This window comes from Ovis canadensis, chromosome 22 (genome assembly GCF_042477335.2).
Source record: "Ovis canadensis isolate MfBH-ARS-UI-01 breed Bighorn chromosome 22, ARS-UI_OviCan_v2, whole genome shotgun sequence".
NCBI classification, from domain to species: Eukaryota; Metazoa; Chordata; class Mammalia; order Artiodactyla; family Bovidae; genus Ovis; species Ovis canadensis.
Window position 1 is genome coordinate 64,470,615 of NC_091266.1, and position 27,302 is coordinate 64,497,916.

A 27,302-nucleotide genomic window follows, 5' to 3' on the forward strand; every position below is an offset into this window, starting at 1 on the left:
TCGAAAACACTATAGAATATGTACGAAAATGTCAGGAGAACTGGGCATTTAAAGCTTGATTTTTTAAAAGAAAAACACTGTCTGAAGTTTAGAATAAACTGTACTTGACATTTATGGACCATGATGCATTTCTTGGTAAACTGATTTTGCAAGGAAATTCTTTGAATTCGACTCTCTGGCTGGATTGTAAAAGGAAAAGGAAAAATGGGGGGGGATGCTGGGGGTGGGAGCAGGGGGGTGGAGGTAAAGGTGAGAGAGGCAGCGGGCGGGGGGGTGGGGGTGGAGGCCACCACGCAATTCAAAGCTGAAGGCCGCCCCCCCCCCCGCCCCCTCCCCCCACCCATCCACGTCAGACCATGCAGGGTTTTGTAACCTTTCAGATAACCATCCCGGGGAAGATAACTCGGAGGAACCCTAACCGATTGCCAGGGCCTAATCCTATGGATCATTCAGGCCCGTTTAAAGCATTTGAAGAAAAATGGCCAGTGCAAAGAAGGTGATTGATCAGAAAGCTCTGTAAATCACGCGGATTCGGTACAGGCCTCGGCCTCCACTGCTAGGGTTCCATCTAGGATGATAAATTAGCATTAGATGGGACCTAATGAGTTTACTAAACATTTGGGATTTGTGCTAATAAACTGGCTGGCTGTGAACTCGCAGAAGCAATGAGCAATCCCGGGGCTCCCTCTTATCTCTGTACATGACAGTTAAACCACGCTTCCAATCTGCGATCAATTCATCATCCGACACCATTGTACATTCTTCACAAAAAGATAATTACTGCTTCCCTGGATCAGAACACTCATATTTCCTTGGAATTGCAGGTCTTGATAGCAGGCACTGTCACCACCTCCTCCGAGCCCCACTATACAGCTCTATTTATGATCATTATTTTCGCCTAAACAAGCCTTTTTCCTCAACTTGATAACGAAACCCGCTATGATGAGAAGGGAACAGTTAAGGCATTGTTTCCTCTGTGGAGTGCTTCTACGTTTAGTGGAGGCCGCTGACAAATATTTTATTCAGGGCATTAGTAAAAGTTTCCACTCGTTAGAAGATATCGCTTCCATTTCCTTCAGGAAAAAAAAAAAAAAATCCTGTTCTCTGGCCCTGATTTGTTCAAACACAGAAAAGGAGCAACAGTGAAGCAAGTGTATAACAGAGAATAAATCAAAACATGATTAAAAAGGCCGGAGCGATTTTCAAATCACATGCCCCTGGCGTTGCTGCCTCCAGGCCTGTAGACCCTCTGTCCCCGCCCCGCGCGGGGCTGCCCAGCAGACTGGTCAACTCTGTTTGACCCCTAGCACACGCAATAAATTACTATAACACACAACTCTGAAACAATGTAAATTAGTTACTGCTCACAGTCTAATAAATGGGAACAAATGTGTTTGGGGCTGGAGTAGGGTTCTGGATGCTCTAATTGCTGGGAATAATTATAATGGGTCTTAGGAAACATGGGCAGCAGTCACTTGTCATGACAAACGCCCCTGGCCCCGCAAATGTGCTTCTGACCACAGGACTTGTAAAAGCCAATTTTTTTTTTCCCTTCAACTTAAAATATACTTAGAGACCTTGCCTTATTCACAATCATGTGTGCAGGTCCTTTTAAAACTATAAAGCCAATCTCTTGTGTCATACTTACTATTCAGAACCAGGGCAAGTTTATTTTTACTGTAAAGCTTTTCTTAGATTGTCACTGGCCTGCTACAGGCTCCATGAGAGTGGCGATTCCAGCACAAAAGCTTGGGTGACCAACAGAAGACGCGGAGAATCGGTCGTTGGCCGGGGCAGTGGAGGACAGAGGACAGGGGCTCTTTCTGAGCCACACCTCTGGATGGGAGACCTTGCCGTTTATTAACTTGCGTAACTCATTCATTTGTTCAGAGGAATGATCTTTGGGGAAAGGGCTGTTATATTTAGAAGCCGCTTGTCAAATTTAATAAATGATAGTTATTGCCATTTTTCTCCCCTGAAAGCACTTCCCCAGATCCTTCCCACCTTTCCCTGGGGCCCCCGCTGGCCAAGGACCAACAGGCAGCCGCGCCTCAGTAACTGATGGCTGCTGCCCGGCGGCCAGATCCGGCCCGCGACCTCGGACCTCGGGGATGAGCTGCCCGTCTGACCCAATCCCCCACTTATTTCCTGACCCGATCTTCCTCATGTCAGAGGACGAACCGCTTCATTGAGAAAATGGAAATGTACGGGGAGCTCCCTTTGGCAGCATTTCCAATCACCAAATCCCAGGAAGGAGACATGGGGAGGCTGCCGGGACCACCCCATCCCCGCGCACTGATCTGATTTACAAACCCTTCCTAATGCGAAACAAATGCTGTGGGTGTGAACTCATACTTAACCATAAAAACCCTTGCCTTACTCTGTCTCGTATTAAATACCACATATAACTCTCAGCACGCTTTATGTTGTGTTTTACTGACAGCAATGGCTAAAGCCGGCCTAACATTTTGTTTGGCAATTAGGAAAATTTGTAGTTTAATTTATTAAACCAAAAAAGCCAACAACTACACTCAGGGCTGAATTCATTCTGCCTTTTATGCCACAGTGTAGCACATCTGCTTTCCCAATAATTTCACCATTCTCCTTCTGTGGCCTGTGTCATTTAAATATTCCAAAAAATTATTTAGGGGGAAAAACAACTTTGAAAATAAGCACAATTGAGTCATGTCATGTCAGTAACTTCTCGGTGAAAAGCTGAAATGTTGTCATTTCTTTGGAAAAAGGAGTCAACTATTTCATTTAAACACAGGGCGGGACATGCAAACTTCCAAAATGACAAGAAGTCCATAAACAACATCCAAACGTCAAAACGCTATGTACTGCCATAGGCTCAGGAGTTCCTCCCCAAAACGCCCAGACAGCAAGTGAAAGGAAAAACATTGTCCAGAAATCTTTCAGAAGAAGAAAAAAGGGAAATTCATAAAGTCTTGCAGTGGCTCTGGGGCCACAAAAACAAATGGAGGAAACTTAAATGTACCTTCCTAAGTGAAAGAAGGCAGTCTGAAAAGGCAGCATGCTTGCAGGATTCCAGCCTACAGTTGGAAAGTATGACTTTCTGGAAAAGGAAGAACTATGGAGACAGCAAGAAGATCAGAGGTTGCTGGGAGGGGAGGGGAGGGAGGGACAGAGAGCCAGCACGGAGGATCTTTAGGGCAAGGAAAGGAATGATTCTGCAGGAGACTACAATAGCAGACACACGGCACCAGGCGTCTGTCAAAAGTCACAGGATATAGAACACCCGGAGTAAACCCTAATGTAAACTATGGACTTAGTCACAACATATCCACGTTGGCTCAGCCACTGTGGAAACATACCTAAGGCAAGATGGCACCAAGAGAGAAGGGGGGTCTTAATACGGGGGTCTAACTTCTGCCCATGTTTCTGCAAATCTAAAGCTGCTCTAAAAAATAAAGCCTATTAAGTTCTTCTAAAAATATTGTCAAAGCACTTGGGAATCCACAGTCAAGTGCAGAGGAAGAAAGGTTGGCTTGGCACGGACCATCCCTGGGGCGGGCGTGGGTTCAGTGTCCTACCCAACGGCCACCCGCTCCCTGGCATCGGCCTGTGTCTCTGGCTTTCTGCCTGGCCACGGGAGGTCATTCTGTGGAGCTGGACATGTGGTTCTAAGCCATGACACCTTAGAAGGTGCATCTGCATGAAGCTGGCAGAACAGCAAGCGGGCACCTATCGACCACAGCCCCCGACGCTGAGAATCTTGGAAAACTTTAAGGACCCTTAAAGAGGAACCCGCGCTCCTCAATAGGACTGCATCCGCGACCCCTCCCCTGGGTCAAAGGGCTTTTGTAGGATGCTATTGAAAATAAAACGGGGTGCCCTCCCCCCACCCAGGGGTTTTTCTGCACGGGCCCTGTTTCAGCCCAGAGTTGAGGTGGCCTGCCGCCCACTCTGCCCATCATCGAATCCCACACGAGCAGTGCACAGACTTCAGTCACCCTCAGGTGGCCCCTCCAGCATCCAGACTGCTCATTTTTGTGACCCCGTCCCCGCATGGCAGGCTTGGACGGTGCAGGTCGGCTTCCCTCCCCCAGCTCGGGGAATCCGTCATCACAAGGGCACACGTTTTTCAGGCCCTTAATCACTGCCCAGGCTTTCGCCTGGGTGCTTTAACACGGCACCCTGCCCTCAACTGCTTTCTGCTCAGAGCGAAGCAACGGGCAGAAAACCCAGGCGGCGCGGGAGGGGGCGGGGCGGGGCGGGGCGGGGGCGCGGCCGCGGCCTCGGGCAGCGCGGGCCCCTCCCCAGATGCGCGAGCCGCTCGGCCCGCGCACGGCAGAGACTGTCTGGAGCCGACTCCTTCCGCCAGCGGGGCCTGGGCTCCGGGTCCTACACCACCACCCCTGGAGCCCCTGCCTTTCCGCACATGTTAAACTCATTTCCTCGTGAATTACTGGGGAAGCCAGGCGCCCCCCACCCCCGCTCCGCTGTTCTGAGGGTGCCGGCCATCCACTCTGGCACCACGGCCCCGCGTGCATTTTGAGCATTTTCTAGCCGAGCAACTTCCAGCGAAGGCATTACAGAGGGATATTTTTCATTTGGTTTTGTTTTTAAAGGGAAGGGGAAATGAGAGATTCAAAAACAAGCAAAATACGAAAGAGCTGCCCTATTACCTGCACCCCCACCCCCCACATCCAAGCCTCTGCACCGAACTGTTTGCAAACCCACACCATGTATTAGGTTGACAGATACACTGATTTCTCTCAATCAACAGTTCTGCAAACAGTTTTCTCCGGCTTCTACAATCTAATGAACGCTAGTTACCCCCAAGTCTGAGGAGCTTATAAAATACGACCGAGAAAACCCATAACACATAAAATTCCTCTGCTTATTTTCCTAAATTATAGCCATATTTTTATTTGAAAGCATTAATAATACCAGCATAATGTCTCATTATATAGAGTTTTGACCACAAACATTTTTGGGAGATTTGCTCCGAAGATAAACAAACAAGAGGCACTTGTGTGCCGGCGCAGTGACGGAGTGAATGGTTTTCATTTTCTCCGAGTGTAAGCTCCAGAAGCTTTGCCAAGTACAGGTTAAGCTCCTTGAGTTTTCACTTCCTGTACCCCGACTTGTCAATCACTTCCTGTCTGGAACGACAATTTCCATCATTAGAACTGGGGATTTTTATCTCCTGCAACGTGCCTCCCATTGCCACGGTGAGTTTGAATTCTGATCAATTATTCACCACCTTTGAAAGGTAACCGAAAGTCACCTCATCCACGGGCACCACCTCTCTGAGGCCAGGGTCCCCGTTCTCCCCCGGGCAACCCTAAATGCTCTGACAAGGCCAGCCTCTCCCGCTTTCTTCACAGCACGAGAAGGCCTCTGGCCAGCCCCAATTATCTTCTGGTGCACAGAGAGTAATTATTTGCTTCCTGTAAGCATGCGTAACAGCACCCGGAGTTTGGACAGCTTTCCATAAGGTAATCCAATTCATCCAAACCATCCTAACACAATTACAGGCACTGGCGATATCTTTGCTTTTCACCTGATAAGCCTGCCGCAGAGGCGCGGGATGGCTTGCGTCAACATACCTCCTGGACTATAGCTTCTGACAGCCCTGGGCCGGCCCCTCCCCTCGCCCGTGTATCTTCCTACCGGCTCCCGGCAGGCAGCTTCTCCCTGCACAGTCAGACAAGCATCAGGGCTGCTTCAGAGTGCTGCGGAAGTCCTGATGGGTGTGTGGCTGGTTTTAAAACCCGGCCTTCAACGGGCCTGGCCATGGAGTCCTTAGCCAAGCCAGGCGGCCATAAATCTCTGCAGGCCTCCTGGGCCTCGACCAGAGATGCAGGCCTGGCGGTGGCTGCCCAGCCGTGGCCGGCGAGTGCACGCTGGCATACAGTGGCGGGCAGCCTCAGACCTAGCGTGTGTGATGTCAACTCTCTAATCTCTGTGCTTCCAGGGAGAAAACATACAAAGTGGGGACTGTTCCTGGTGTCTCCCCGTTGAAATGAAAGCATGTCATTGTGGCTCAATAATGCGGCTCTTCCTTTTCTGTTTATTTTCAGAAGTTTATGGGAAAAAAAATGTTTAAAGGCTGAATGAGCATGCTGAACTTTTTGCCTCTCTCCGCTAGTGTGCCAGGGAATAAAACAGCCATTCACACCTGAGCGCCGAGAAGCCAAATGGGGCCAGTGCCAGGCAAAATCAGATTCTTTGTAGCCACGTCCACTCATCCAAAGTGTGTTTTCACCTTGCCAAATTTCTAGCCAATATTTTTCCTTCGCTGAAGCTCCAATGTATTAAAACAGATCCTGGACCAAACAGCGTCTCAAACACACAGCCAAGATCCAGAGAAGGACTCGAGGATCCCAAGCCTGCCGGCTGATAATTATACTCACATCCTTCAGAAAACCGAGAAGGAGAAATTAACACCAAACTACACTGTTTTCATTGCCGTATGCAGATGAAATGACAAGCTGCCGTTTAAGAAGTTAATAAACAGTCTCCGTTTTGCAGGTTATCCAAATGCTACTGCCTAGAAAACCTTGGATCCCTAAATGATGTGTAATTAAAATTATTTTTAAAATCCTCCTTGACAGGCCGGGGCTTAGCCAAAATGTAAATGACATTAAAGAAGACAATGAATTTAATTTTATTTAATGTCCCTTTTTGCAGATCCTCATTTACATAGCATTTTTAACAAAAGCGTTGACCTTATAAATGCTGGCATTTGTACAGCTCCCTCGGAGTTGGATTTAATCACGCTCGTGCAAAGCCATGAGGGAGGGAGCCTTAAGTTCTCCGCTTGGAGATGGAGAAGGAATAAAAACATTGGGACTGGTCAAATGTTTATCCTCCCCGCTTCTGAAAACAGCCTGACAAGAAGATGTAAGGGGCTAGGGAATAGCCCGGTGCTGTTTGTAAGGCTTGGTAATAATCATACATAATCGTTTGGAAATATAGCTAATAAAAAATATAATGAGTGTTCAGCAAAATCGGCATTAGGCCCAAATTACATGATATTAATACTTGAACAGGTGCAGAAAGGCGCCTTAAATGAGGTAAATGAATAAAATGTCCCAGAGCACAACTGTGTGTGCTGACGAAAAGTCAATGCCATGAATAATTCAGCGAGGACCGCTGCCAGCAGAGGTCGGCTCTCTTTGACCTTTGTGACAGGAAGTGAAAGGAAACACTGTTGACTAAGAAAAGAGAGGGAGAGAGAGAGAAAGAAAGAGAACCTCCGATCGGGTCCTCGGCTACCGTTCTGCCATCCCTTTAAAGGTGTAAACCTAAAACTTGTAAATGAATCAAAGGCAGGCTCCGGAGGGCTGCTGGACGGTGGGGGCAGTTGAACGCGCGGCCAGTTAGCGCATGCGAAAGACCATGTGAAATCGCAGACAATGAGAGGTTAAGTCAATAATATTTCTCTCCAGCCCAGTGTCAATTATGTATAAAAAAAATCTGAGGTCAGCTGAAAAGTATTTTCAGAGCCCACAGGGTTGAAATTTTGTAACAGCTGTTAAATATGACAAAACTCCCCCCCACCCCCTTCAAACTAAAGCTATTCCAAACTCTGTATGAAAGAAAATGGGATAAACAGATGTCTGGCTTCCAGACAGGAAAGTAGGACAGACTTGGAATGATAAGTCTCGAAAACTCCATAGGCCCATGCCAGATTTACCGGGGAGGGGCACTGCCCGCCGCAGAGATGCCAGCGAGTGGGGCGCCGGAGACAACACCATCTGGACCCGCCCCGCCGAGCAAGCACACGGTGTGCGACCCACGTCCCCGCCGCCCCCCTGACCGGCCTCTCCACCTGGCAACAGCTGGACCCTGCACCTCTGCTCCAGTGCGGTCCAGCCCAGGAGGGGAGGCGGCCGCGTGGACCCTCCCTGGCGCTCACAGAGGGTCCAGGAGACACCGGGGTGGCACGGGAGGAGGGCGGGAGGCAGAGCGTGGTTCTGGTTTAGCAGCTACACCAACATCCTGTAATCATTCACAGGCCTTGGAATGTACGGCTGAAACAGGAGAGATTTATCTGCTCATAGTTGTGATCTGCGGACAATGGGTGTTCCTAATGAAGACCATCTGCTTTTGTGTTTTCCCAGAAAACATTATTCCATGAGGAAAATGATACTCCCACCCTTTTCAGCAATACCCTAAAAAAAATATGTGTGTATAGATCCGTGCACGTACACACGGGGTATATCCATAAATGAGGGTATGCGTGCATGGGCGTGTGCACATACACACACATACATACACATGTGTGGGTGCGTGCATGGGTGTGCACACATGCATATACACGTGGGAGGCTGTGTGCATGGATGTGCAAGTGTGCGCGCGCACACACACACACGTGCCTCTGCCTCCCTGCATCTGGCTCTCTGCACCTCACCACCATCTACCCAGCTGCTGCTTCTACAGCATCTCCTGTTTTGACTTTGCAATGCTATGTTTCGCTTTTACCCTATCAGTTGTTACATTGTTTTAAATACACCCCCCACATAATTATATTTGTGAAGCTATAAAAAAAAGGCACTGTTTTATGAGAAAAAATACAGTTAACATAAGTGAAACCTTCACCATAAATTATAAGGGTTTTGTAATGTAAAATATCCTCATTCCCACCCTCCTTCTTTTTGACAGAGAGGTCTTCCATGCTGCTCGTGAGGATTTAATGCTTCTAAAAGATAACTAAACTGAATTGTGTAATTAATTGACTTAAGGCATCAGAGTCTATAGAACGTGATTTCCCTGTCAGAGCGAGAAGCCCATTCTCTGTTCTCATAACACAGACAAGCAGTCTCAACGAGCTGGAAGAGGCTTGGTGTGGGTTAGAACGAATGTGGGCCCATTGATCTCAATTCAGGTTGGAATTATTGGTTTATATCCTCAGGACAAATATGCCTTATCTGGTCAGAACCTGCTAAATGTATCCAAAGGCCACGAGGAGCCAGCAAAGCACATTGTATATAATTCTTTTTTAAGCCAACTAACCAAGTGATGACATTGCTGACGGGGACCTGTAGACTGACTCACCAACCTGATGGGGTATTTTACTCTGCAATACTCAAGAGAAAGCCCAGGCTAGAACTCAACATGAACAACTAATTTCAGGAGGCAACACACACGCCACAGAAATGATTATCATTATGAAACTGAAACGCATCTCAGTTGCAAAAAACTACATCACTCTGAAGATATTTCTCTCCTATTGGTATTTTTCTTTCTCTGCTTAACACAACTTGCCCTAGTGAACACTAAACTCTTCGTTTTCCGCCCCCTAGAAATACGCCTGAAACTGGAGACTGTGCCAAAACTACAATCATTTCACAAAGATTTACATCAAGCAACAAAATGCAAACGGTATTTGTCATGATGAGTGACAGCTCTCTTAAGAATGCTAAAAATGCACATTCTGTCATTACATAAAGCTATCCTTACCTTAAAATCCCTACCATGGAAGGTGATTAAAATTCCTATAAAATTGTCATATCTTGGAATTTAGAAGCAGAGCAGATTTTTCATCAATAATTAAGACCTCCAAAGCATTTATGCCTGGCGTAAATGGAGCTGCAATCCTCCTTATTCAAATAAACTTGGTAAACCCATTAGCCAAATGTTTTTACATTTTTCGCCTCCTCTCATGCTTCCAGAATATCAAATGATCACATACCTCTCTTAGGTTAGAGAGCTATCAGTAATCTCCGCACATATTTTAATTAACCAAATATAAGACAGCATTTATTCAGACAAGAATTGAAGAGAGCATTTCTGCATATCTAAGGAAGTTGTTTCCATCATGTGATAAAAACAGTATCAAGAGTCATTCAGTATCAACAGTCAATAAGTGATTGAACGTCGCATAAACCAAAAGTGATTTTGAAGCAAACGCGCAGCATCCAAACTGTTAGTTGAGTCAACATGGCTACTCCATTACCATGCCGTGCTAAAACCTCACGAGTTAGAGACAAGTCATCTTTTCATAATGTATAAACAGCACAAATTGACGAAAACTCAAAAGATGAAACCCTTTACCATCCTGCATTTCGAGCACACACACACTGCCCTTTCAAGCATGTTATACTCAGACAAGATTCCAATAGCTGCTCAAATACTTTTTGCCATTCAAAAAAATAAAATAAATTCAGTCACAACACTCCAAGGCCGTATAATTTCCATAGCCACAACACTGAAAACAAATATAATTATATTGATTTCTGTAGTTCGAGTCCTATACAGTGTTGAACTTGTTCTCAATTGCCTGAGTGACGGCCACAACTGGTCAACCCTATTTGATTACTAATAAGAGAGCTGTCCCTTCTGTCAGATACCGAACATTCTCCACTAAGCAAACAGCTATTCCAGCTAGTTAAACATTAGCATTGCTCTCCACTGGTGGCGCATATTTCTTTAGGCTTAACTCATAGAGTTTTCCGGGTTTAATTTTTCAGACACTGGACAGCAAAGTTCATGATCAAAAGATAACTTTGTAATGAAAGCTGCTGAAATTCAACCCTTCTTCAAAACAGTCTGAACCTCTGCTTCACAAAAGTGGTGTCCTATGTACACATCTAACATCTATTCGACTTGGGTACCAGTTTCAAAATCTGCAGTCACTCACACACTGGGCCTTTCGCTGTCACCCATTGTTGGGAAGAAAGAAATCCTCCTCCCCCTCCTAGGTCACTGAAACCCCAGTGATTTGGGCTGGAAGAGGAGGGTGGTGGTGGTTCTGTTGTTTTTCAAAAGCAATCCCAAACACACATTAGTGCTATGAGGACTAATGATTAGGGTCCTAAACGGATGCAGCATTGCCCAAGGAAGATGATAAACAGCGAGATGAAGAGCAGCTAACGTAAAGGATGCATACAGCTAATCTAGTTACGGAGATTAATGCTGGAGAATGTAACCAGCATGTGCAATTAGTTTCAATTATAACAACTTTGGTTTGTTAGTTACATATTTGCTACTTGACATAAAACGACAGCCACAATTGGAAAAAAATTAGGAGACATTTTGCAACTAATTGAGAGCAGATTAAATTCATTCTAACACTGGGCAACAATTACAACAGGAACACCACCCAAGTCTCAACTTGGGCTATCATCTGAGATAAAAAAAATAATAATGTAAAAATGAAATACTTGTTAACAAATTAGCAAAAAGCATTTTATGACATATCTCTGGGTTTAAAGCCAGAAAGTCTCTAGGCATAAAGTGCTCCTCACAGTGAGAGCAGCGGCAGATGAAACTGCTTCCCTTGACAACTCGCAAGCAATTACTGAATCCCCACAGAGCCAGCCACCAGGTTTCCAAGTCAACCCACCTGTGCATGATAACACACGCAGACAACAAATGGTGCGACGCGAGAGATGAGCTCAACACCAGACTCAAAAGCAAGGAGCAACTGGAACCCAAGCCAGGCCATGGGTTTTGTTGCGGCTACGGTTTTGTTTTGAAAAATAAAGCAGTCATCCTTACCTGTCAATGATCACAGGGTCTGAGGGTGTCTCGTTTCTATTGCCACAACTCTTCTTGTCGCAGCACCGGCTGTGGGAATAACAGTAAACAGTGGCTTTAATACACCTTTCATCCTCTAACGCCTGACTTGTAATTTTTTTTTTTTTTTGAAGTCTGACAGTAAAGCGGTTGGAGTCAAGAAAATAAGTTATCCTACCAAGCGGTTTGGCACATTTAAACCCAGCGAGTTCACGTGCTCTGCAGCTCAACTTGTGATGTAACTTTCTACCGGAAGGAGCAAAGTTGAGTGGATCTGCTAATACCAGGAGGGTACTGAGCTACTATATAAATTGCGATGCTAAAATATGGAAAACGTGGTCGGTGTTTGTCTTTGCAATGAACTGAGGAGAAGGGGAGGCAGGAGGCTTGGGAATAACTTTTCACAGCTTCAGCTTTTGTTTACCTCTAATTGTCAAGCTGTTATTTCTGGAAAAGATGCAAGATGCCACCTTCAACCAATATTTCTTTTGGGCATTTATTAATTATAACCACAAAAGCGTGCATCAATCTATCAGAAACTTCTATTGTTCCTTCTTTAAGCCTACCTTAACTCCAGTTATTGAAACTTTAATTAAAGCAGAAATGAAACAAAAATGTTATGCTTCTTGCATTTTAAAAAAGCATACTTGTATAATGGTTACATGTCTAAATTAGCTAAATTAACACCATATGGTAGGCAAAGTATATAAAGCCTTTTAAAGCTGACAGCTAAAGTGATTAAAGAAAGTCTACAGTCTTCCACTTAGAGCTTAAATCACATCTGTGCGCTTTCTATGTTAATTGCAGTACATGCAGAAGTGGATAATAAAGAAATTCCACTTTATTGGTTGTAATTTATATTTATTACCTGATATGAGAAAAAGTCAGCTTTTGTATATTAGCGCTGTAACAATATGTCTGCTCAGAAATGGCATTGAGGCAAGAGGCGTCGTAGCCAGGCGGAGTATGCCCCTCAGAGTCTGCGGCCTGCTACTGTAGCCTGCGCGCCTGCAAAGTAGGTCCTTATCATCCCCGGCAACTATATTTCACATGCCGCACATACAAAGTCAATGATGCATTTTTATTTGCCATGTAGGGGTGAAACTCTGGTGGTAGTTAGAAAAAAAAAAAAACAGGTGGGAAATTGCTCTTCTGACAGAGATCTCCAGTAACGTGCGAGCTATCTAACATGAACGATGCCTCGCTGCTCTGGGAAAGAGGTTAACTGACAGAATCGCAATCCAATTCTCACATACACGAGCTCTATAATAAGTACAGGAGTGTTTCCTTTCTATCAATAACAGACAATCGCGTATCTCGGGCTGCGAGCGCTGGGGAGGGAAGAGAGGGAAGCGGTTCCAGCGCGCTCTGACTCCCTGGCTTCTCGGACAGACGCCTCGCCGAGGACCAGTGATCCTTTTCTGACCACACGGCAGCGACACGGCCCGCATATTAATCCGCTCCCCCGGCCCGCATATTAATCCGCTCCGCCGGGCCGCGGGCCGCGGCGGTCGCCATCACCCGGGGGTCGATGCGCCCGGCTCCTCGGCGACCCGCGCGCGGCCCGATTGCATTTCAATCGACGCCCGTCCCGAAGCGGGGCGGGGTGGCGGCGCCTGGACGCGCGGCCTTTGCGGGCGCAGCGGGCGCCCCGCCGCGCGGCTCACCTGCACATGATCTCGTGGGTCAGCAGCACGCGGCACATCTCCGGGTTCTTGTCCTGGCCCTCGTAGACGATGGCCTGCGCGGGCGACAAGCAGAGGCGGGGTTACGCGGCGCCCGCGGCGGTGGCGCCCCGTCGCCCCCCGGGCTCTGCGGGCCTCGCGGGCGGCAGGTGCACGGCGGGAGAGGGGAGGCGGCGTCCGGGGAGTTTCGCCCTCCCGGCGGGGTCACCCGAGCCTGGCTAGGCCGAGGCGGCCTCCTCTCCTGGGCCCCCGCCGGGCCTGCGCGGGGCCTTCTGCTCGGGAGGACGCCGACCGCTTTCGGGCCGGGAGACGGAGGCCGAGGCCCTGGCGCAGGGAGCTAGGGCGCGAGGGCACCGGCCCCTTGCTGCCGGCGCCGGGCAGGGTCCTCGGGTCACTATCTACCCCGAGTTCCGATCGGCGTGGGGGGGAGAAGCGGATCAGAGCGCTCCAGGACTAAAAAAGCGGAGACGAGCCGCCCGGCCAGCCGTTTGCCTGGTGTCAAGGGCTGCCCCGCGCGCCCTCCGGGCTGCAGAGTCCGGCGCCCGGCCGCCCCCTGCGTTCCGAGCCCCGGCGCCTGCGTGGGCTGCCCGAATCGGACGCCGCCGCCGCCGCCCCGAGCCCGCAGGGCCGCCCGAACGTCTGGCCACGGCCGAGCTCCGCCCGCGGCGGGCAGCCCCGGGGACCCGGGCGCTGCAGCCGCACGTGGCCGCGCCGGGCCGGGCCTGGCGGGCGCCCGGCAGGAGGGCTGGGGGCCCCCGGGGCGCTCGGGCCCGCGCGGCCACGTGCTCCTCGCCGGATGATATTTGCAAAGAAAGTGCTAATGGCCAATCTGGTGTTTATTTTGAAACTGCTAACAATGATTTTTCTCGGGTAAAAAGGCAGTGTCTGCGCACACACGCTCTGCTGGGTTTTGAGCAGAGGCTCCGCCAGATGGTGCGAAGCCCTAGGTGCGCTCACGACCGCGCTCAGCCCGGCTTCGCCGCCAGGAACCCGTGCCGGGGGCCGCCCGCGCCTGCCCCACCGCCGGCCTCCCAAAAACAGAGTTGGAAAAAAAAAAAAAAAAAAGAAAGGGGAAAAGGCCACTGGGGGAGGGGCCGGGGGCGGGGGCCGGGAGCCGCAAGTTCCCCCGCAGAAAATTCCACGGAAGAGGGAGGGGAGTCCTAGCTCCAGTTCCCGCCCCCGCCCACCGAAAACGATCTGGAAATTGCTTCCAACCTCCCCGGGACTTCTGACACTTCCGTCCACTTCCAGGCGGATAAAGCCCTTTCTCGAGGAAGCCCGGGGCTGCCCCTCTCCCAGCGAGCCCCTCTCCCACGAGCCCCTCTCCCAGCGCCTCCCTCCCGGTAGGCTGGAAACCGAGGCGGTGACGGTATCACCGCAGGCCGCCGGGCCGCCTGGGGCTCGGGGCGCGTGGCCGCGGCGGGCGCTGGCACTTCTGAGAGCGCGGCTCGTCCTCGGATGGATCCCCGTATTTATATTTGATTTATTTTTTATTTTGTAGCACAAACAGAAATCCATAAACTGTCGGTTCAGCGCCATTGACTCTTTGATCAGTTACTGGGCTATTTCTTTCCTTCTCTCCCCTGCCCCCCCAATCTCCGTCAGTGAGAGGAGATTAAATGCCTTTATTTTCAACTGTTTATCCTGCAAAGGTACGGGATAAATGAACAATAAAAGTGCACTTAAAACGGAAACCTCCTCCTCCTCTGTGCATAAACTCAGCGCTGCCTGCATCAACCTCTTCGTTAGAACACAGCGATTTCCCAAAACATTCAGCCCTTATATACAAAGGAAATAAAAGCACCCTGTCCACGCGGAGCCGGAGTTCCAGAGGCTTCACTGAATCCCAGTGAAATAATTACCCAAGGGCACACCGCCTCCACTGCCTTTGTCGGAAAGACCATAGTTTACCTGTCAGATCTGTTTTACTCTAAGAGAAAACCACACTGTTTTACCACTGCAGACACTAAAATCCAGCAAGCTTGCTGCCTAGGTAAGGACAAACTTTTTCAAAGGGAAGTAAAATCTGAAAACTAACTGCCCTACAGACAGTAGGAAGCATGTGTGCTGGGCTGCAAGAAGGAGGAGAGAGTTCTTTTCCACTTGGCTCACAATTCTTAAAGTTAACATCAAAACGGAAGACGCCACTTTCATTTCTAAGTGTGAAGCTCAGTTTGGAAGCATATTTTAAATCAACCTGTGCAAAGTGGATTTCACTGAGGAATTGGACTGGCCTCCTCCCCCAGCGCTATTTTAAGAAAACTGGGAGAAAATCTTTTGAAAACAACTAAGCAACAACATACCATGCAATACAAAACCAGCCCAAGACTGCACAACGTCAAAAAGCAACGAAGCGCTTTCCTGCACTTAATCACACGACTGACAGCCAGGTTATGATGGGAAAAGTTGACCAAGACAAGTTAAATAATTTAATAAGGAACTGCTTGTAATTATGCTATTTACAAGGTATGACAGAGAGTGGGAAAGGATGAGACGCTGCCCCCAGAGCAGTGGACGGGGTTGGGTGACCCCTGGAGCTCAGAGTTTGAATTATGGAGCTGGGGGGCTGAGAGGTGAAGATGGACTAGAGGAGAACAAGGTGACTTTTCACCCCAACACATTTAACTTTTAAATCCAAATACACGCCTCCTGTTAGGAGGCCATCACACTGGAAAGGAGAAAAAAATGAACTAATCAACTCCAACTCAATGGGCTTTGGAAAGGAGTTAGTTGCCTTTGTTACAGGGGGGAAAAATCAATGAAATGATTCCAAGTAGAGAGAGAAACGTTTAAAAATATACAAGGGAGAGATCTTGAAATTTTTCTGTCAAATATTAATTACCATGATTAATTAAGACAGAATTTGACTCCAATCACAAGCCATTTAATAAAGCATATATGTCCTGTTCTAATGACAACATAAACTATTTCACCAATCGCTTCATTTATCCCAATAAATAGCGAATTCTTATTAGCATGTCAAGAAGACTAAATGAGAAACAAATACACCAGATCCATTTGTCAGCCCTCTCCTCCCTGAAACTCCAGGACAGCCCCAGCCGAGCAGGGAAAACTAGTGCAAGAGGCTTCAACTTTCTCACCTGTTTGGTCATTGAATCTATGAGGCGAACATACAGGTCCTGCTCGGTTCTGACTCCTGCAAGAAACAGGGACAAATTCTCATCAGGACTTCATCGAGGGCACTCGGGGGCACAGGAAGTGGGCAGCTCAGGACTGCTGCTGCGGTGATGCAGCAAAACTTAGGCATGCCTTTCAGGGGCAGGAAAGAAAACCCAGTCACTCGTTTTTTCTTTTTTCTTAATTAAGAACCTTGAGACTCTTAGGGTTTCCATTGAAAGGGGCAAAGGACTCTGCCTGGCTGAGAGCAGGCCTGGTTGCTGAACCGGGAGGGCCCATGTGCTCCTTTATTTTTAGAAAACAGAAAGCACAAAATGGAAATTAAGCGAGAGTCTCAACTCTTTCTAGTGTCTCTCGAGGATTTTTTAAAAATCCGTGCACAGGAAGTAAGCTGTGCTCGGTGTACAGAGCTACCCCCATCTCAATAATTAACATTAATTTGCAAAATTGAAAAAAGTCACTTAAAAGTGATGTTCTGCTGGCGCTCACATCGATCCCCTTTTTACTTTCTACTTCAAGCCGGACCGGTTAATCATGTGAAGTGCCATCGACTTATTGATCGTTTATGTTTTGTTTTCCTTCTATGCCATGAGAAGATTTCGTGTTTACATCCGTGTCATTTTAATCTCGAAATCTTTACGTCCTTTAAGCATCGCGGAAAAGGAGCGAGCGAGCCAGCGGGGCGGGAATGCAGGCGCAGCCGCCGCCACTTACCGTTGCTGTAGAGCAACTGGAGCTTATAGTGGATGCCGTTGTTGGTCTTCTCGTTGTTGGGCTCCTGAAAGTAACGATAAACAATTGCGTTTAGTGCGCCTGGCGTCCGGCGCGGCCACCGCACTCGGTCCCCCTCCACGACCGAGGCCCCTCGGCCTCACACAAGGCAGGACTCGTAGCCGGGAGCAGCGCGCTGATGTCACTTTCCTGCTGGAAGCCCAGCGCCCTCCTCGCCCGGAGTGAGTCCGGGGGCGCAGAGAAGTTGCGCAGCCCTCCGCGGGCCCGGTCGGCCGCACGTGGCGGCGGCAGGGGCGCCTGGCCGAGCCGTCCCCGCCGCCGAGGGGGGCACCCGGGGCCACCGCGCGGGGGCACCGCCTGCCTCCCACTTCTGGGAAGCCGCAGGGTGTGACTGTGTGTGTGACTTACTTTCTCTTTCTCCACAAAGTCCACGAAAGCGGTCCTTTCAATTTCCACCGGCTGCCCCTGCCTGTCGTAGAGCGCCAGCACGAAGTGGAAGAAATTGGACTTCCGGAGGTTGGAAGGAGGCTGCTTCTCGAAGTGCGCCCGCGCCAGCCCCACGCCGCTGCGGGAGGAAAGAGACAGCGGCCCGGTGAGCAGCGCGGCGCCGGCCGGCCGCGGGGACCCGGCGGGGCCGGGCCCGGGGCGCGCGGGGGCGGCCGGTACGTACCTCTGGGCGGCTGTGTTGGCGTCCACCACCCCCGCCGTATGCATCCACGAGCGCACCGGGTTCATGCCGCTGCCCAGCGGCTCCTCCTTCATGGTGGTCCCCCCGCGCGGAATATTCTCCTGAATCCCAAACATGAAAACTGCTGGCGGCGGCCGCCGCTCCCGGCCGAAAGCACTTCCGCGAGCAGCGGCGCTGGGGGGCTCGGCGGCAGGCGGCTGCCCTGGGCGCGCTGGCCCTGCTCGGCGCCTGCGGTCCGGCCCGCCGCCGGCTTCAGCCCGTCCCGGGCAGGCGCGACATACACCGGCGGCTGGGCGCTCCGGACGGCCGGGGGCGCGGAGGCGGCTCCACCGGCGGCTCCACCGGCGGCGGCGGCGGCGCTTCGGAGGAGCAGGACGCGGTGGCCGCGGCGGCGCTTGTTGTTGTTGTTGTTGTTTGCAGGCGCGCTCAACGTGGTGTCATCCTAGCCAGGCGGCGTCCGCGGCTGCAGGGCACTGCGGGATCGCCCGCTTCTGGCGCGGCCCGCCTGCTCCAAAGACAAATAAACGGGGCAGTGAGTGCCGCGGCGCAGTCCCGGGCGCAGGCGGGGCGCGGCGGGGCCTGGAGCGGCGCGCGCAGCGGACGGAGGCGCACAAAACTCAGCCCTCTCTCCCCGAGGAATGGACCCTTTCCCGGGAGCCAAAACTCGAAGCCCCCGGGAGCGGCGCTGTCAGAGGGTGACGTCGGGGGGCGGCGCCTGCGCCATATATGGGAGCGGCCGCCCCTCGCCGCGCCCCTCGCCGCCGCCGCCGCCGCCGCCGCGCTCGCCGACTGACTGCCTGACGGCGCCGCGAGCCGGCCCGAGCCCCGCGAGCCCCGCGAGCCCCGCCGCCGCCCAGCGCCGCCGCCGCCCCCAGCCGCGCGCCGCGGCTCCTCGCGCCCACCCGCCGCCAAGGAAGTTTCTCCTCGCCCAAATCAGTCTCCAAAGCAGACAGACAGGCAGTGCGCGGCTGCAGCCCGGCCCCTCAACCCCTCCTCCCGACATCAGCCACACAAGTCAAAGCACGGCGGGGAGGAGAGGGTAAAACGCAGGGGCGCCCCCAGTTGCCCAGACGCCGGCCGTACACGCCAGGGGCCGCGGGTCGCCCCGGGACGGCCCAGAGCGGGAGGCGGGTAGAAGCCGGCAGGCCGCAGACAGGGGGCTGGAGGGGCGAGCACCCGGCCGGGGCGGGGGCTGGAGGGGTGGGTCAGGGCTCCCCGGCCAAGGGAGGCGCGCAGTTCAGCCCGGTTTGCAAGCCGACCGAAGGCTGCTGGGGGGTGGGGGGGCCGATGTGCCCCCGGCTGGGCCTCGCGGGGCGCTCGAGCTCTCCGCCCCGGCGGAGGCCACCGAGTGTGTCGGGCTGGGGCACCCACGTCGGAGGCGGGCTCTGCCCGATGCGCGCGCTCTTTCCCCGTGGCCACCGGAGACCCCGTCCCCTGGCCTGTCCTCAGGCGCAGCGAGTGACAAAGAAGGCTCCGGGCTCCCTGGGCGTAGAGGAAGCGCGCCCGGCTTCTCCGGCGACCCGGGGCCCGGTGTCCGGCTGCGCGCCCGCGCGGTGACCAGACCTCCCCGGCGCCAGCCACTCTAAAAGCCGAGCAGACGCTGCGGGCGCCCGGGTCCTGCCCTCGGTGCCGCTGAGCCCGGGTGAGCGCGCGGCGCGCGACTTTCCAGACCTGGTTTCGAGGAATCGGGAGGGCAGCGGGGCGCGAGCAGCGCGTGGGCCCGGCGGCCGGGCTCCTGCAGCCTGGACTCGGCGCCCAGGAGCACTGCCCACCTAAAGGACCTGTGCGTGACACGGCGCGGGGGGACGCCCAGGGGACGACCAGGAGCTGTCCCAGCCCTTCCCTGCCGAGAGAAATCAGGCCCTTTTGATTAAAACAAAAACAAAAAAACAGGTTTCAGGGTGCAAGTGTGTCGCAGGACAGACTCTTCACGCCGGGTCTGGGGTGGCACTCCTATTTCATGAATTGGCAGTGTGTGTACGCTAATATTTTAATTAATCGGGAAAATCGAAGTCCGATTTACCTTATCTGGGGACCCCCAAGCCTCTTGGAAGGGGTGAGAAAAAAGCAGTTCTGGAAAGCAATCTATTTTGCTGGTGTTGGGGGTTAATGACTATTGCCAAAGATAAGTGAATTACCACAGCTGTTGCGCCAGTCCCATCTCAAAATCCATTCCGGTGCCGGCCGTCTAATTAAATACGTAAGTATAATAAAATCATATTTTATGACTATTTGAGGGTAATGAGATTAGTCTTTAGAAGCGATCGCCACATATTAAAGATGCCACTGTCTATAGAATGTTAATAACCTTAAATCAAAGTGTATGGAAACTATTCACGATAAATTAAAAGAAAATTTCTGTATTCCTAATAAGCCCAGCGCTTTCCACCCACAGCCAACCCAGTGGAAGAGGGAACACTTTCTTCGTGGAGGGACAACGCAAAATAAAGTTGCTCAGCGGCGGAGGGTGGGGTGGAGACATGGCTTTGTCTCTGCGTGTTTAGCTGCTTCGGGGGCTCACGCAAGGCGAGCACCCAGGCAAGCGTTATTGTCAGATTATGCAAAGTGCCTGTTCGGAAAAGATGAAGTTGGAAAGAGGAAACAATGCTTCCTTTGTAGCACACTTCCTAAAATGCCCAGCCCAGGCTGGAGGTGCCCCCTTCTTTGCTCTAACGAAAGTATCATGCTTAAAATCATTTACAGTATCTTTAATTCAGATTACACGCGCCAAGGCGATTTAAATCTGATTACCAAATTAGAAGGTTTAAAAACAAATCCTTCTAAATCTGATACTGTTGACTAAAGAGGGAAAAAAAGTTCTATAAGCCCATCACAGAAGGTAACGATCCTGCCCCAGAAAGAAAAGGGGTTTTAAACCTTTTTGACAACAAATGCAGCTGCCCCACTATTTTGGACGATATTAAGCGAAAATGAATGCAAATCTGTGTTCAGCAGCCATCTGGCCCGAAATGGGGGCGTCAGCTGCTCTCACAACAGGCTCGGAGGCTGAATCCATTTCAGCTCATTTTCTAGATCATCTGGTCCCGCACCCAAAGCGTGGAAAATACGGTCTTTATCATTCACCAACTTTATCTTTTTTGTCACCACTGCTGGCTGCGAGCTGCGGGCACAGGGACTCGCCACCCGGGCAGGGTCTCCACACGGGCCTGCTGCGGAGCAGCCTGGGAGGGCAGTGCCCTCGACCCCCACCTCGCCCCACTCCAGGGGTTCGCCTTGATGGGGCGGGAGCAGCGGCCGAGAGGAGCCAGGGGCCCAGCATCCAGGCCGGGGAGGGGAGGGGGCTGCAGGCCCATCCCGGATGTCCAGAGAGAGGCTGCAGCGCGTCCCCGCGCCCGCCGCCCCCCGTGGGAGCCTTGCCCCTCCCCTCTCCCTCTCTGGGGACCTAGGGGCGCCCAGTACCCCGGCAGGAGACGCCGAGGGGGGGACAGGCCGACACTGTGGAAATCGCGCAGGCCCGCCGCTACCGCCGGTCCAGCCTCCGCGCACAGAGCGCTCCCAGGGGCCAGACAGACGCCCAGGGGCCGGCCCGGGCGGGGCCTGACCTTCGCGGGAAACCCCGCGGGCCGCCACGGCGGCGACCACCGCTCAGGGCCCCGCGCTCAACGCGATTTGCACGGGTGGCCCTCGCGCCGCCGTCGCCTCCTCCTCCTCGGAGGGTGGGAAGTATTCCTTTTGTGCGGATTTACGGGGAGAGGCTTCAATGAGCCCCCTCGCATTTGCATTTAAATAGCGGCATCAAGCGCTTCGCGTGCCACACACCAGTGGGCTCCCAGATGTCACGCCGGAGTCAGTCAGATGGCCAGTGCCCAGCTGTCCTCCCCACGTCGTGCCGGAGCAGGCAGTGACCTTAAAGAGACAGCGCCCGCAGCCCCTGGAGCCCCGCTCGGGGAGTGGCTTGCAGGGAGCAGGGCCGCGGCCGCGCTTGGCCGCTGACCCGCGGCACCACCGGAGGCAGGGCCAGGCGGTACAACCGCGCGGCGCCCGCGCCCAGGCCCGCTCCGGCGTCCCTGCCGGCCGCGCCGTGCCCGAGCCGCCGCGCGCGCGCCCAGCCCTCCGCCCGCGCCCACTACCCACCCGCGGGAGGGGGCGGGCGTCTCCTCGCGCGCCAGGCGTGAACTTCCCCCTCGCGTCTCCCCCGTCCCAGGTCCTCCACGCCCGCGTGGTGCGGGCCTGGTGACCGGGAGCCAGGCTGGTGCCGGCCTCCGAGCCATCCAGAAACTTCGGCCAAGTTGGGGTCCCAGGGTGCACGGCCGGCCTCTGAGTCCGCGCTGGACCCGTGTCCAGGGGGCACTCTGTGCATGCCCCTTCTGGCTCTCGGCCGAGCCCGGGGAGCCAGCCGCCCTCCCTACCAGCCTTCCGAGGAGTCAGAAACTGCATTTCCGGCGTTGAAAAGCCCGGGCCACGGTTCCTGGAAGCCGATGCCTAAGAGGAATCCGGGGTGCGGGGCGCGGCCGGGTGCGGCTCCCTCGTAGGGCCGGTGTCCTCGGGCCCAGGCTGCGCGGCCGTGCCCCTCAGAGCCCTCGGGAAAGAGTGGGAGCCACGCGCCGAAGGCCAGCGGTTCGCTTTCCCGCCTCCAGTGCTGAGCTGCAGGCGCGGCCCGCCCCCACGTCCTCCGCGCCCGGGGGTCACGCTCAGACCGCGCCGATGACCCGGCCTCCAGCCCCGCTCCGGGCCCGGCGCCACAGGCAGAGCTCGGGAAAAGAACCCGAAAGCGGAGAGCCAGACTGACCTTGGGCACTGGCGAGCAGGAGGCCGTAGGGGCTGGGAGAGCCGGAGAAGACAGTAATCCTGGGAGGGCGCACCTAGGAAGTCCCGCGCACTGCGGGGCGAGGTGACACAGACGGGCACTCGCAAACCCTGCCCGGTGTGGGTCAGGGGCACGGCCCCTGAGTGCGCCCCGGCTTAGCCTTGTACCGCGGGGGGTTCAGCTGGCCGGTGGGCCTGGGGAGGTCGGGAAAGCCGGGGCTCCGCACTCAGGCCACCCCAACCTGTTAAGCGACGCGCCAAGGGGGCCGGGCCAGAGTCTGGGGAGGTTTCCAGGCCCAGGGACCGCGCCTTCCCCCTGGCTGGACAGGGACGGAGGCTGCGGGGTTCTAGGGAGGCTGTGGAGACAGAACCCAAGCCAGGACGTGCCTCCCGCCGGCCCTCAGAGGCAAGTAACTGGGCATCTTGCCCCGCACACACGGGGCGCTCCTACGGGCTCCTTTGCCCTGCGCTGGAAGGCGCGAGGCCTGGCTGGAAGGATTCACAGCTAAAAAGCGAACATCGGACGGTCTCAGACCCCTGATCTCTTCACCGCCTCCTCAAGCCCGGTCACTCTGGAAGGGTCAGGCTCCTCCAGGCCGACCCCAAGGACCGAGAAGGGCTCCATACTCCAAGTGAGAAGGTGCAGGCGTCTGTTGTCAAGGCGGCCAAGTTTGACAAACAGCGCCTCCTGGGGTGAGCAGAGCAGAGTGCCGCCGCGAGCCGAGCCGCCCAGACTCCCACCCAGGCCTGGGCAGGTGGCCGCCGCCGCTCCCCGCCAGCCCGCAGCGGCGGGGCCGCGGGTCCTGTGCGCCCGGCGCCCCTAGGCCTCACTGACCCGGTGACCCCAGGAGCGCGCAGAGCCGTCCGCCCGCCGCCTGGTCCTAACTGCCGCTCACGTGTGTCTGCAAAGTCAGGACGAGCCCGGGCACCCGGAATAAGGCCGGGCGGCGAGCACCGAGCCCGCTCCCCGCAGGGAACCGCGCTCTCCCAGTTGCCCAGCCCTGCGGGGGCCGCGGACGCCAGCCGGCCCGCTCTCGACTGCCTCCCCGGAAAGCCTAGCTCCGAGCGGGCCCGAGGATGCCGAGCGCTCTTGCAGAGTGCGAAATTAGAAAGGCAACAGTTAATTCCTCTCCCCTGGTCCTAACTTTTCCCCCCGGCCCTTCCGGTCACTTTGGCTAACCCCATATTCTGAGTCAATCCCTGGAGCTCCTCCGTGGGAGCGAGAATCCGAAACCACACGCTCGCTCTCCGCCAGTGGGGCTTCTCCCTACGCACCTTGCAACCTTAAAGGTTGCCTCTTCGCAACACGCTCGGCAGGCGCATCAGAGCGGGGAAAGACGGCTCGTGCGTGCCAGGGGTCCCTCGGATCCGAAAAGGTACAGAGATTTCGCAACGAGCTGGGATTTCCCGAGCTGCCTTCAGCGGCGCCCCAAGGCAGTCCGGCAGGAGGAGCCCGAGCCAGCGCCCCGGACCGGATTCCGCGAGCGCCCGCCCCGCCAGTTTACAAAGCAAACTTCCCCCAGAGCAGTTTCTAGATCGAAACGGCGCGCGCAGTCCGCCAATCAACACCTCCTCAGACCCAAACTGCAGAAACACCGATCGATCAGATAATTTCAAATATTATAATTGGCTTTAATTAAACACACTGCGTTCTAATTAACTCTGAAATTTTAGCATGCTTTGGGACACTGGCGTCTGATTTGATATTGTCAGTCCAGATGTCCTAATAAAATTCAATCCTCCACTCAAGACTTCAATATTCACTAAGAACAAAATGCAAATTAAATGTAAAACCTAAAGTATCACCAAAGGTATAATCAAGAAAGGTGTCTCAAAACTTCTCACTTTTTATTACGCAGTAGTTTAAAAATGCAGATTACATCCTAACAAGACCTCTCCGGCACACCATAAATCTTAACTCTTTCCTGGACGGGGTTGGCGCGCCCTGCCACTGGCTTAAAGAAGCGGGGCAGCCAGATTCCCATGGCGGGACTGCACCACCTCATCTGGAAGCCAACGGAGCGCAAAACTTTGCCAGAGATTCTGGTTTGAAAACCGGGTTTGCCAACCCAGGCAAGGGAGCTGGGGTGGTGGAGCCAAGGGGTGCAGGTGAGCAGGCTGGCACGCCACTGACGCCCTCCTCTGCCCCGACCTTCGTCCACGCCCTGGCCGCTGCTCAAGGGAGCGTGTACACATCCCTTCTCCTGCGCAAAAGTGTGGAGGTGGGTGACAGCGGCCAGGCCCGCTCAGTCCGCTCGCTTAATTATCTGAGCTGCGGGGACCCGGACAAAGAGGCTGGGAAGGCAGGGTGAGCACACCGCTCTTGGACAGAAATGTGTCAAGCCCGCCTCCCTTCCCGCCTGCACAAACCCTTTCGCCCTCATTCTCGCGACTTCTAAGGGATCCAAGCCGGCGGTCGGGGTGCGGCGGCGCGCGGAGTCGGGGCAATCTCTCCCCGGAAGCCCAGCGCAGGCCACTCGGGGGTGCGCCTTTGGCGACACGCTGGTAGCGACTAGATTCTTTCCCCATGCGAGGGTCTGCTAAATGTACAGTCCAGAGTGAGCCCTGTGAAAGGGAAGCTATTCTCACACTAAACGTGTATGTTTTCCATACTAATGGAGTCACTTAAAGCTATTGCTAATTTAACTTTTTAAAAAGGCCACATTGTGGAAATTTGCATTTTCTTTAGGATATTGAAATGAAGAGGAAACTGCTGGGCGGCGAGGCTGCCCAGGGCATAGCTGGGGGGCATGCAGAAATAAAAACAGATAAAGAAAAGAAGAAAGAAAAAAACCCGCTTCTCTTCTAGACTATTAATAAGCAATTTGTCCCGCTGAAATTTACATTGCAAAGCGCGGCGCACTAGCTGCCGCGGCGGCAGAGCCGGCGCAGGCTCGGGTAGTGCGTCCCGCGCGGGGTGCGGGTGGCCTCCGGACCGTCCTGGCCGCCCTCTGGAGTGATCGGTGGGCAGCTTTGAATTTGGCGTCCTTGTCGCCGCACGGCCGACCCTCGCCCACACCCACGCGTATCTGCACCCCAGGGCCCAGCCTGGGCCTCGCGCCCGCGGAGAGCCAGGACTGGAGCTGCGCAGTGGCCACCAGGCCAGGGCCGCAGCCAGATAGGGGTCTCTCCAGGGCAGACCCTAGGCTCCCATGGACATCCCAGACTCAAGGACCCCCATCGCCCCCAATACTGCTCAGGCCTTAAATTAACGACGCCAACAATAAGCTGGAGATTTTTTGCGCTGTGCCGCGCGGCCCTGGTCCAAGTCCACCGCCAGTGCGAAGCCTCGCGCTGCGCGCCCGCCCCGCGCCCCCGCCAGCTCCCCCGCCCGCGCGTGGCCCGGCGGAGCGCGGCTCCCGAGCCTAGCGTGGGGCCAGGGCGCCATCTACGGGCGCCGCGCGCTCCGGGCGCCGCCGCCGCCACCCTCTCCCCGGAGGAACCCGCGTCGCCTCCCGCCGCCTCCCGCGCTCGCCCCGCGCCCGCTCCGCGACGCCTGCCACTTATCACAATTACACCGCGCTCCCTGTGCCAGTTTGCCTATGAAACATTGATTGCTAGATGTTCCAACTTTTAAGCACTATATTAAAACTTTCGAAATGAGGGCGCTCTCCGGCTTGCTTGTGATTTTTAGGCACACGATTAAGATATGAAATGTAAAGATAATGCAATTTGATTTGTTAGTCTAACTCTGCGATTTGAGACTCGATGTCCCCAAAGACCAGGCTAGCTTTTCGCCTTTATTTATTTTTATTAAAACATCAATCTACGCTAGAGCTGGGTGAACTCGGTTTCACCTGGAGAACATAAAATCCTCCATACCAGAGAAATAAGCACCTTTCATAAATCAGCGGTATTCCTGACACATCGATCAATTTTTGGTTGTTAATCCGAAAGGAGGAGTTTTAATTGCTTCCCGCGTTCTCGTCCGGGCACCTCGGGTTTCGACCCCTCCCTCCGGCCCTCCAAGGGTCCCACTTTGTATTGGGGGAGGTGCCGAGATGGAGAAATCCCGGGTCCTTACCCGAATCCCAGAGCCCCTAGTCTCCGCCCGCGCCCGTGCGCGCCTCCCCCGCACCGAGGGCTCCCGGCACTCGCTCAGCTCTCCGCAGCCTAGCCTGGGAGGGCCTCGAGGAGAGGCCACCGGGGACCCGCGAGGCCCCTCAGGCGTGCTCGCAGGCCGCCACGACGCTGCGAGGGTCCGGCGCTAAAGTTCCCCGAGTGCAGCCCCGGGTTCCGGGCCCCCGCGTCCCCCAGCCCCGCCACGCACCTTCGCCGCAGCCCCGGCCCGCGCTCCCGCAGGCGAGGAGAGCGCACTCCGGCTCGGCCACCCAGCGCAGGGCCCGCGACGCGCGAAGTTCAACTTTGCCGGCCCGTGGCCTCCCGGGGGTCTCTCTCCGGGGCGGGGGGACCCCGACGGGATCGCGGGCAGCCTCCGCGCGCTCACCTGAGCCACTCATTCGACGGGCATGGTGGGCCGCCCCGGCCGCGAGTTGACGGCGGCGCCGGCGGCGGGCCGGGAGGGCGTGCGGCCCGGCGCCTCCCCACTTCCCACCTCCCGCCCTCCAGGGAGAGCCCACGGTCCGGGCCGCGAGCGCGCCAGTGCGCACGCGCCGCGCTGCCTTCCTCCGCGGGAGGCGGCGGCGCGGCGCGCGGGGGCCGAGCGGGGGCGAGAGGAGGTGCCCGCGGGCGCCCCGCACCGCACCGGCCGCCGCGCCCCGCGGCCGCAGCTGGGTCCGAGCTGGCCGCGGTGGGAGTGTTGGGGACCTCCGGGGTGCCCCTGGCCGGACGCAGGGCCC

General features: G+C 54.4%; 1 protein-coding gene across 16 annotated transcripts in view; it reads right to left on the minus strand.

Annotated features, from left to right (window-relative positions):
* The window catches only part of EBF3 (EBF transcription factor 3), a 126,933-nt gene extending 99,884 nt beyond the window's left edge, over positions 1–27,049 (minus strand). For 7 of the 16 annotated variants that reach the window (XM_069567759.1, XM_069567757.1, XM_069567754.1 and 4 more), the window contains exons 1-6: positions 17,719–18,402; positions 17,457–17,613; positions 17,031–17,094; positions 16,280–16,335; positions 13,161–13,234; positions 11,476–11,544 (exon numbers count right to left, since the gene is read on the minus strand). In XM_069567759.1, the coding sequence (XP_069423860.1) occupies positions 11,476–11,544; positions 13,161–13,234; positions 16,280–16,335; positions 17,031–17,094; positions 17,457–17,613; positions 17,719–17,852 (554 nt within the window). In that variant the 5' untranslated portion in view covers positions 17,853–18,402. Of the gene's footprint in view, positions 1–11,475; positions 11,545–13,160; positions 13,235–16,279; positions 16,336–17,030; positions 17,095–17,456; positions 17,614–17,718; positions 18,403–26,773 lie in introns of those variants that run through there. The other 9 variants (XM_069567756.1, XM_069567753.1, XM_069567748.1 and 6 more) reach the window with 3 other exon arrangements.
* Between the last annotated feature and the right edge of the window lie 253 nt (positions 27,050–27,302).